Source organism: Nilaparvata lugens, chromosome X, assembly GCF_014356525.2.
Source record: "Nilaparvata lugens isolate BPH chromosome X, ASM1435652v1, whole genome shotgun sequence".
In the NCBI taxonomy this organism is placed as follows: domain Eukaryota; kingdom Metazoa; phylum Arthropoda; class Insecta; order Hemiptera; family Delphacidae; genus Nilaparvata; species Nilaparvata lugens.
In genome coordinates, this window is record NC_052518.1 from 33,138,444 (window position 1) to 33,150,035 (window position 11,592).

General features: G+C 37.4%; 1 protein-coding gene across 1 annotated transcript; it reads right to left on the reverse strand.

Annotated features, from left to right (window-relative positions):
• Window positions 1-5,632: 5,632 nt before the first annotated feature.
• On the reverse strand, window positions 5,633-11,413 carry LOC120354972. Its single transcript, XM_039443178.1, has one exon. The coding sequence runs from the start codon at window positions 10,699-10,701 to the stop codon at window positions 9,424-9,426; it is 1,278 nt and encodes a 425-aa protein (XP_039299112.1). The 5' UTR covers window positions 10,702-11,413; the 3' UTR covers window positions 5,633-9,423.
• Window positions 11,414-11,592: the final 179 nt, after the last annotated feature.

An 11,592-nucleotide genomic window follows, 5' to 3' on the forward strand; every position in this document is an offset into this window, starting at 1 on the left:
ATATTTACAGATTACAAACTCTACCTCTTCTTTGGTTCTAACCTTCTTATTGTGAACAACTTTCTTTGAAAATTACAACTTTGAATGCTTTATTGAACAACAATGATATGTATCAAAAAAGTATTTCAGCTGCTGTTTCTTCCAAAGACTACATTAAAATGATGTGTCATACAGTGTGATGATCTCTTGCTTCGAGACAGAATAGTTTAATTGAAATAGATGGAAACAGTTAATTAATCAAATTTGAAAAGCTATGAATTATATATTGAAACAAATCCTGAAACAAGAAATCTAGCTTGTTGGAAGAATAGCTTCCAAAATTACTAATGAAAAAATCATAAATTGAATTCATGAAGTGCATCAACAAATCAATTGCATTTAGCCTATCAGCTTGGAAAATTATGAATTATCAATAAATTTAATCGAAAGAAAATACTGTAATCATGCCTAGCCTATTGGAAGAATCCTTACAGACATCGCAAGGAACGGAGCACCAAAAATTGTGTAACATTATCACATATTTCTAATTGAAATTCTATCAGCCTGTTGCATAAAAGAAAATAAAACCTAATCACCATAAGATGACGTCTTTAATGGAGCCACTGCAGCCACTTCCCTGTTCAGCTCTGTATGATGACGTCATCTTATGTTAATTAAATTACATTTTCTTTTGTGCAACTTTCCGTTTGTGTTGGAACTTGGAATTATGACATCCCTATTGTCTATACAGGTAGATAGGAATATTCTCATTCATTATATTCAGAACCTTCAAGTTATGTATGGTAGCCATTGAGCTTATTAATTTTTTTGTCCAAAAAAATGTGGGGTCCCAGATTTGAGAATAATTTTCAATATCATTTATCTCATCAATTCGAGTGATAGCTCATTTTACTCTAGAACATGGTATGTCATAGTGGAGTAGGTCAATTTCCACACAGACAAAAACTAAACAAGTAGAGTAGAGGACACATTATAAGAATTTTTTGTAACTAACTAGGTTTTGTATGTAATTTATTGTAATTCATCTAATATGTTGTGTAATTGATGTAGTTTTAGTTTTTTTTGGGAAATAAACATTCATTTATTTATTTATTTGTTCATTTTACTCAGCTCTTCAAGGTGGGTTCAATGCATATCGGTTACCTGATTGAACCTTACCTAACCCTAACACATGCCTTCGCCACGACCAACCTCACCAGACATGTGTATTTTAATGAAATGATTATAAACTCAACTTTTTGTAATGGAATTGCTCCAAAAATACTTTCATATGAAAATGGAGAATAACAAATAAAGCCAAGCCAACAGTGCAATTCATTAAAATACACATAGCCTATCTGGTGAGGTTAGAGATACAAGTGAGGTTTTTTCGGGCAACCGAAATATGCATTGAAACCACCTTGAAGAGCTGAGTAAAATGAGCTATCACTCAATATGAAAGGACAAATATTAAGAATTCTCTAATTTGAAGAAAAAGAAGAACAAGATGACAAAGAAGGAGAAGCAGAAGAAAAAAAGTTGGAAAAAAGTAGGCTAAGTGTTATCCAATGTACCTAGAATACAAGGTAGTGGCCATGAAAAGATGCGCAGTGACAAATCCAAACCAGCTGGTCAGTGTGACGTCATTGGTGCTCTAAAAGTATATTCTTCCTATCTTTTCAATGTTAAATTGAGCAACTTTGTAAGTCTTTTTCTCAAAAAGTACATAATTTTCCAGTCCCATCGACATCTACTGTGATTAATACAATATTTATCTTTAATTTTCTTTAGAAATTCAATACTTTTGGACGGCTGATTCTTTCAGAATGATCGATTTTGTAAGAGCCTGCACATCGAATACCTGTTGCTCTCTTATTGAAAATTAACATGCTTTCCCTGACTCTTTTGCTGATCAATTACTCAATGCTGATCAATTTGATAAAGCGATCATTGAATAAGGAATTAAAAACGTGGAAACATTGATTAGAGTATAATATTATCTCTCTCAACATCCTTCATATCTTGTCTGTATATTGCATAGAATCAGTAGAACATCTTGCCGGTTCAACATCTTTGATCCTTTAGGAGTGCACTATTAATTCAGGAAAAAAATGATATACACGCATATACACATACTTTAACCTGGTGATAGTTGTGTGTTATGGTCATATACAATATTTATCTTTTTTCTTGAGCAACTTTGTAAGTCTTTTTCTAAAAAAGTATATAACTTTCAAGTCCCATCGACATCTCCTACGATTTATACAATATTTATCTTCAATTTTTTTCAGAAATTCATCACCTTTGAACTCCTAGATCTGCCAGAATTCTCGATAATGTAAGGGCATACCGGTTTGGAGATAGAGAACTCTCATTTGTTACTACGAGAAGGGATATTTGTAGAAGGAATGAATAGATTTAATTTGTCAACATTTGAAAAGATGAATGGCTTCAAAGGTTTTCTATTCAAAGTTTTAATACCCCAACAATTATGAAGTTGATAAAAGGTACTGAATGTAGCCTATTTCTCCTAGTAATACTTTGAGTGATAATATAGACCTATACTTCTTCAATCACTGTTTTATCAGCATAATAATTAGACTTGGCTTGAATACTTTATAGTTATTTTGAGCTTTCTCGTTATTTATTACATTGTACACATTCGAGCTGTTTCCTTTGTTCATTGTGATATTCTTCTGCAAACTCAACCAATATCTATCCTTTCGAAATTGATTCTAATACCAATCTCAATGCAGAAGACATATAAAGGAAAAGCTAATATTAATTTGATAAAAGTAAAATCAAGAGCGGTTGCAGAGAATAAAGGTTGTTAGTGCAGGACATTCTATCAGTGATTTGGAAGGAGAATGTGGATGATCAACGGATGAAGATGATAAGCGTACCACATTCCTCCCTTATGATATTTGATGATTTCGTTTGTTATTACCAATCAATTGGATTGATCAACAATCAAATTCCAATTTAATTTTCGATAAAGAACTTTGGACTCAAAATCATTTATACTCAGTGACCAAGGCACAATCTAGTAACATAATTTTTATCACATATACATCACTCACACTCTATGTGGTAGAAAGCCCCAATATATGGAACAAAAGGAAGTATGTATGTATATAATACATTATTATTGGATCATGAAGAGTTGATTTTCCCTTTCACAAATTAATAAAGAATGAGAGTTTTACAATATATACCAATTGAGAATTCCTCTTACAAATAATAAAATAAGAAATATGTGTTTCAGAATACGAGAGCAAGTATTCAATACAATTATCAATTATTGAGAATTCCCCACGAGCAATCCTTGCTTTAATAATTATATATTCGCCCTTATATTTTTTGTTATAGTTTCCAATTAGAAAGATTCAACCACAAACCTATTTCCTGATCAAGTATGTAAAAGCCATAATTTTCCTGAAATAAGAGATCCTCCCAAGGGATGAGGCAAGATGTTCTATTGATTCTACATATGATAAACAGTACACAGACAAGATAAAGGATTGTGACAGAAATAATATTGTAGTACAATCAATGTTTTCAAGTTTTCATGTTTTTAATTCCTTATTCAATGATCGATTTATCAGATTCATTAGCATTGAGTAATTGAATTACAAAAGAGCCAGGGAAAGCATGTTGATTTTCAATAAGAGAGCAACAGGTATTCGATGTGCAGGCTCTTACAAAATCAATCATTCTGAAAGATCCAGCTGTCCAAAAGTATTGAATTTCTAAAAAAATTAAAGATAAATATTGTATTAATCGTAGGAGATGTCAATGGGACTAGAAATTTATGTGCATTTTGAGAAAAAGAATTACAAAGTTGCTCAATTTAACATTGGAAAGATAGGAAGAATAGATATTTAGAGCACCAATGACGTCACACCGATCATCCGACTCTGATCATTAAAAGATCGAGATGCATGTGGCCAGTACCTTGTATTCCAAGTAACTTATCTACGTGTTATCTACATCTTCCACTTTTATAGAGAAAAGATAAAATGAATGCATATCGTTTGAACTTGCTGGTTCAAGTTCAATTACCCAATAGTGTTGTTACACAGGCAAAGTTATCCAATCCAGTTCCTTGGCGGGCGACAGCTGAATGAAGCGCGACTTTTGAAAATTTCTGCCCAGCATCACAACTCTCATAATGATAATTTTTTTCGGCTTAGGAAGGTGAAGGAGTCATTGGAAAATTCTACAAAAAATCGTGAACGTTTTTTTCATATATTTGAGATTCTTCTGAATTTTCAAATCAATCTGTCCAAATTTAACAAAGTTATAAGCATTTACAAATGCGATGCTAGTTTAGAATAAAAATAGAGTAATATCCGTATTCCCTACCAGATATTCAGCTGAACTTTGAGTTCTCATTTTATTCTATGCAAAAATGAATGCATTTTTTGGCATTTCTGAGCTTGGAATAATATTTTTCACATGTTTCTTCATATCTATATCCAATCAGGTACAATTTATAAGATAAATACAGTAATGCAGTAATAAAGATTTCTATTACATAACATACTTGAGTACATTCTTAATATTGAACTGACCAACAAGAGCTATAAAGATTTATACAAAAGACCCACCTTTTGTTAAGGAATGAGCCTACACTTCTATGGATGAATACTTTGTATAAAAATCAATCAATTTATATGTTACTAATATTCTATAAGGAATAATTGTCATACTTGGAAGATGTTGGAGTACATTGCTCATTATAATGCAAATGTAGTAACAGTTTGTAGCACTCAACGTTTTAATGATTCCAGTAGGCCTTCATTATTGTACTTTCTTGTGTATGTCACTGCAATAAACTGAATTGATTGATACACGAAATACTTCTAAAATCAATATAACAATAGGCAGTGTTTGGTAAAGATGGTATTGTGATTAAAATTCATTCAAAGACCTGGCATGTTCACAAAAGTCTTCATTCAGTTTTAACAATCAAAACCTTGATATTATTCCAGCAAACAGTTTGAATTCTACGGCTATTCCCCAATTTTATTCAGATGTTCATACCTTAAGATTAGTGTGGTTGATTTCTGATGAGAAAGGTCGAATACATTTTTTTTAATTTCCAACAATTGATAGATACCCAAAAGTCAAATTCTTTTAATAACCGCTCATTTTTTATATTCTCAAAAGAAGGGATGTGTCAAAACTTTATGGTCGCTCACACCATTAGCATCCACCGACCTTGCCACCCCCTGAAGCTTGCAGCTCCTGAACACGTGCCTTCCATCCCCAAAAATTCCAAAAAAATTGTAGTGTTTCTTGTCTGTCATCTTGAACTTAAAAAATTCCATTTCGTGAAAATTGTACTTGTTCTATAGTTGTTATTGTCTCTCTAAGGGCCGTTTGCACAGTGACAGTTTAAACAAAAATTCTATTTCAAACTGGATTAAATCCGTAGCAAGTCTCGTTTGTTATAATGTGTTACATTTTGAGTTGAAGCCACCAGCTGATTAAATTCAGTTTAAGCTTTGACTGTGCAAACGTCCCTTAATTCGGTAATTCCCTTTCAACTGATACAGCTAATTGGGGTTTTCAGGGTAATTTCCTAGATTTCTACATTTATTGAGCATGCTTGACTTACTATGCAACATCAAATAAATAAATAAATCAACTTTATTAATCAACTTTTAATGCATAAATAACGGTGCTTGTACAATTTTTTTCTTTACATATTCTGACAACATGAAAATCTCAGTTTATTGACAATGCTCTACAGACTACAAAATGTTTTGAGTTATGTGCACTACAAGTTCACACAGAGCCAGTTGCTGGTTGATTCAAACAAATCTTGTATCATTATTACAAAGACAAAGTATGGCAACGTTTGATGGACCTTCATGAGGAGTAAAATTTATTTACTATATGAGAATTGGCAACACAGCTCAGCAGACCAAACATAGGAGCACATTTCACGCAGCAATTATAATATTGAAGGACCTTCTTGAGGTGTGAAATTTGCATGCAACTCCAATGTTGGCACCAAATCACTCAAGACCCAACATAGGAGTAAATTTTATACAGCAATAATATTATATAAGCACTTTGGAGGTTAGAAAGGACCATCATGAGGTTAATAACTTGACAATGATCCAAATTAATTATGGATGAATATCATAAATTGAGTGGAATATAACCATTCGGCAAGTCAAATTCTTCAGGTAAAACATGAAAGTTTCATTTTGTGACTATCTGATCAAATTTAAAATTGGGGGTCCCGGGGACCAACATGAGAGTTGAAATTTCACTGGACCACAGAATAAGCATAAACAGAATTATGACAGCTAGTTCTCAAGATTCTCGATAGAGCGCGCTTGTGTTCAGATTTTGATCACATAATATTATGATACAGGCACAGGCAGTTGACACACTCCCACCACCTTAGCACTAACACATACTCAGGCGCGTTAGTGGTCTTTCACGTACAATCATCACATGCTTGGATGCTTGCCAAGACGTGCACTGTTGCCAATCTGCCCTGTTGCCAAAAATATATACACAACTTTCCACTAGGCACAGCTGTTACCACTCTTCAAGCTGTTACAATTTACAAAATGTTTCGATAATTAATCACCTCAATTTAAATTAAACCAATATGGCTCAAATAAATTATGTGGAACTATAATAATTATAATATAATTATGAAAGATATAATAATTATATCAATTATTATATCGGTATCATCAATATTCAACAATGATTTTTCAAAGGAATTATAGTAAGGATATAGTGAAAATTGTGAAGAACTGAGGGAATGTTTTAGTTTGCAAATTTGACCATTTTCTCTCTTACTCAAAATATTTTTTATCGAATTTATTGATAAGAATCTTGCTAAAAAATGTTATCTACTATGTGATAAAAAACAAATAATAAGCTTCATCCAACAAAATAATTTCAATAGATATAACAACAAAATGGTGGTATAATATTCATTCATACATTCATATTAGGTTTTTTCTTCATGACAAAGAACTGTCTCTAGGCGAATAAAATATATTTGAGATGGAATTCATTATTACTAATAATTAATCTTGTAACAAATATACCGAAGCAACTTGAATCACAGCTACTCAAAGTACTATATAGAAGGAGGCAGTAAAGGAAAATTAGCAACCATGTGGTCATTTTTATCAACGATTATCAACGCTTTTTCAGATACAAACGTTCTTTATTCTTAAAATAAATTTTTTCTATTTTTTTAAGGTCATAAAAGTAGATATAAAAGGGCGACTCTGGTGCACAAGTGCACCAGAGTCGCCCTTTACCTCAAGGTCATCCAGGTCAACCACCCCCAACCTCAAGGTCATCCAGGTCAACAACCCCCAACCTCAAGGTCATCCAGGTCAACCACACCCACCTCAAGGTCATCTAGGTCAACCACACTTACCTCAAGGTCATCCAGGTCAACCACACCCACCTCAAGGTCATCCAGGTCAACCACACCCACCTCAAGGTCATCCAGGTCAACCACACCCACCTCAAGGTCATCTAGGTCAACCACACCTACCTCAAGGTCATCCAGGTCAACCACACCCACCTCGAGGTCATCCAGGTCAACCACCCTAACCTCAAGGTCATCCAGGTCAACCACCCTAACCTCAAGGTCACCCAAAAAAAAAATAAATAAATAAAAAAAAAATTAAAAAAAAAAAATTAAAAACACATAAATCGAAAAAAAAAAAAAATAAATAAATAAATAAAAACACTTAAAATTGGGAATAAATGGGAAAAAGGGAAAAAAATTTCCCTACTGATCTTGAACTGCCCGCCGGTCGCCCGGCCACCACCGGTCACCCCACCAGTCGCCCGGCCGCCGCCGGTCGGAAGAAGTATCATATTCTATATAATTTAAGTCTTTAAACATAAATCCTCTATGGTGTAGTGGTTAGCAAGTCAGCTTTCTGAGTTGGAGGCTCTATGCTCGAATCCAAGGCGGTAAAGGTAAGTATTAAAGGTCAGTATCAACAGAACCAGAGGATATATTTTTTGTATGTAGTGGGTAGACTGGCCCACCACTGCCAGTCATCCCGCTGCCAGTCGTCCGGCCGCCACCGATCGCCCGGCCGCCGCCAGTCACCCGGCCGCCACCGATCACCCTGTTGGTCACCCCACCATCGTCACCAGTCGTCCCACTATCGCCGCCAGTCGTCCCACTATCGCCACCAGTCGCCCCACCATCGTCACCAGTTGTCCCACTATCGCCACCAGTCGTCCCACTATCGCCACCAGTCGCCCCACCATCGTCACCAGTCGCCCCACTATTGCCACCAGTCGCCCCACTATTGCCACCAGTCGCCCCACTATTGCCGCCAGTCATCCCACTATCGCCACCAGTCGTACCACTATTGTCACGTCATCCCACCATCGCCGCCAGTCACCCCACTATCACCACCAGTCGCCCCACTATCGCCACCAGTCGCCTGGCCGCCGCCAGTCGCCCCACCACCGGTCGCCCGGCCGCCGCCGGTCGGCCACCGCCGGTCGTCCGGCCGCCACCGGTCGCCCGGCCACCAGTCGCCCCGCCGGTCGCCTCACCGGTCGTCCGACCGCCACCAACAGTCGACCTGCTGCGGCTGGCAATTGTCCCGCCGGCTGAGCATGAGCATTCTGAGCGCAGTCAGTGGCACTCAGAATATACTTATAGCTAAACTATATCTAAGGAGATGGTAGGTAATAAGTAAACAGTTTGGAATACAATTAGCTATTTATTGATCAATTCAACATCTATTTCATTGAAAAGTTTACTACAAGCAGGTATATCTCTGTTCCAAAATTCAAGTTGTTTATCATATTGAGTGTGCAGAAAAGTTATGTATCCATGATGTTTCTCCTTGGTCCATGACAAGCAGGTGATGTCCTAGGTAGTAGACTCCTTTTCCAGCACTAGTCCTTGGCAAGTCTTCTATGTTGTCTGATAGTCTTCGGATGATATTCAATGTTACCTCTAGAACACTGTTTCAGTTAGAGACAATACCCTGTCATTGATGTTGAATCACCTCACAACCTCTTTCCTTCAGGTAATTGATGCTCCTTCAAGTCAAAAGTATAGGTGTAGTAGTATTTCTCACCACTACATCATCCTCCTCCTCCTCCTCTTCCTCCTCCTCCTCTTCCACCTCTACCTCATTGTCCTCCTCCATATCAGTTTCCTCTTCCTCATCTTCTACATGATCCTCAACCATTTTCAAATCAAATGGGGAGATTGATGGTAAATTTGTCTCACCATAGTCGGCCCACTTTGAGAATAGGAGTACCATCTTCTCTATTGTTCTAGATACACAGTTGATCGACAAAATGTCTATTCTCCACAGATGATTCCAGCACAATGAATCTAATCTGCTATGTATCCAATATATATCCATATTTGTACAGCATTATGATTTTGATTGTACCTCAATATAATGTCTAAGGTGTTGCTGTTCTCTGCTTTCTCAAGTAAAGACCTTTACCAACCTTTGATCTCTGCTGTCTCAAGTAAAGACCTGTACCAACCTTTGGTTTCTGATGTCTCAAGTAAAGACCTCGACCTCCTTTCATTGATTTTTTCTTTGATGGTTGAATCTTTTGTTTCTTCCCCTTCTCAACCACCCTGCTGACTTCCTTCAGTGATCTTTTCATACCTCCCCCAAATTTTGCCTTAGCCTTCATAATGTTGGTGACTGCTAGTGCTGCAGCTTTTTCCAACACCCCCGCATCATCAGATCTCACTCTGTCCCAGGCTCTCTCTGCCAAGATGCTGTCTGCTACTGCTCTGCTTGCTGTATCACCACTCTTGGAATAGGCAATATCATGCTCCTTGCAAGCCTGATCAAGTTTGTTGATTCCTGGATCACCTTGTGCTAATCGCTTCTGAAGTTTTGTTCCTGGTCCACAGTATTGATAGCCAGGGATATGAAGTTCAACTGGTAGAATGTCGATTGCCTTATTAACTATTGTACCAGCAGCTCCCTTGATAGCTGACAGAACACCTCTTCCTCTATAGATCTTCTGACTTTTCTCCTTACTAAAATCACGCCTTGGGGCAATAGATCCTCTCCCAGTCACTTGTCTCCCAGAATGTCTTTGACCACCATCTCTGCTATCATCCAAAAGGCGTTTGATTGTATTCTTATACTTGGCTTTGTTGTAGTTAACAATCTCACCTCTTGGATCATTGTTCTGTCTGTGCACACTGGTCCAGTTCAATATTTCTCCATAAGCCTGTCTGTCAGCAGATTCAACTAATGCACGATTTGGATTCTTCTTGAAAATCAACTCACAAAGTCCCAATGTAGCTGTGAAGGTCTTTTCTTCCTGATCTACAGGGTCAGTCAGCACAATTTCATCACCATTCTCTCCAAAAGTTAAATACTTATTGCCCAGGTAGTAAGCATTGTCTCTCACTCTTGGCCCAAAAGTGTCATCAAAATCGTCATTGTCCTTGCTCAATGATCCTCTAATGTAATCAGCTACCTGTTTTCCAGCTAGATCAGTTTGATCAAGGATATTCTGAACTGTTGTACCATGACTTTCATTCAATAATTGTTCAACATTCTTATCATCATCCTGTCCATCTCCAGACAGCTCCTCATCACTGCTATCATCATATCCTCTACTCATATTATACTCCTCACCCTCATCCCCTTCAAATGCCTGCTTTCCTGCTTTCCATAGTTGCCGTCCAACTCTTGAGGTGCCTGCCATTGGACTTGAAACTTCTCCAGTTCCATATGATTCAAATGTTGGTGACTCTTCATCAATGCTGGAGAGTTGGAGCTTATGTTTTGCTTTACTTGCACCAGTAAGTCCACGCCTTGTATATGTGGCATCTTTAACAAATGGTGTTGTTGGTGGAGTAGGATATGTGTGGTGTGTTGATGCTGCTGAGAAGGACGATGTTCTGATGATAACAACTCTGGCTTGGATTGTCTCTGCCTACCCTTCACATGCCTGGAGCGCATTTTTATTCTAGGCTTCAGATACCTAGGACGCTTCTTGGATGCTCTTGATGGAGGTAGTTGTGGTTGTTGAACTGGCATCTGTTGGAAGGTTTCGACTAGGTTGACTAGTGGCTCAGCTAGAGGTTTGAAGTGTTCCACATGTTTCTCTTCTGCAATCCGTCTACCCAGCATGATTTCCTTATGCCTCCTTTTGATTTCACGCTTCAACCTAGCAATCTCCAATATGGTAGGAGCAACCTCCTCCAATGTTGGCTTATGGTTCCTTTGTTTGATATACATACTGGTCAGTGTTTATCAGTATACTGAGGTCTGAGAGTTTGAGCTCAGCTATTTATACATTTTGGACCCATACCAAGTGCGGAGTGCCACTGACTGAACAGTGACTGATCAGTGACTGATCAGTGACTGAACAGTGACTGATCAGTTACTGATCAGACTGATCAGTGACTGATCAGTGACTGATCAGTGACTGAACAGTGACTGATCAGTACTGATCAGACTGATCAGTGACTGAACAGTGACTAACTGACCACTGAGTGGATGACCCTACCATCCTGCCACAGACATGCTGAATACTGGTGAGCATGGTCCATGTGGCAGGAGGAGCTAGGGTCATTGAGAATGCTCATGCTCC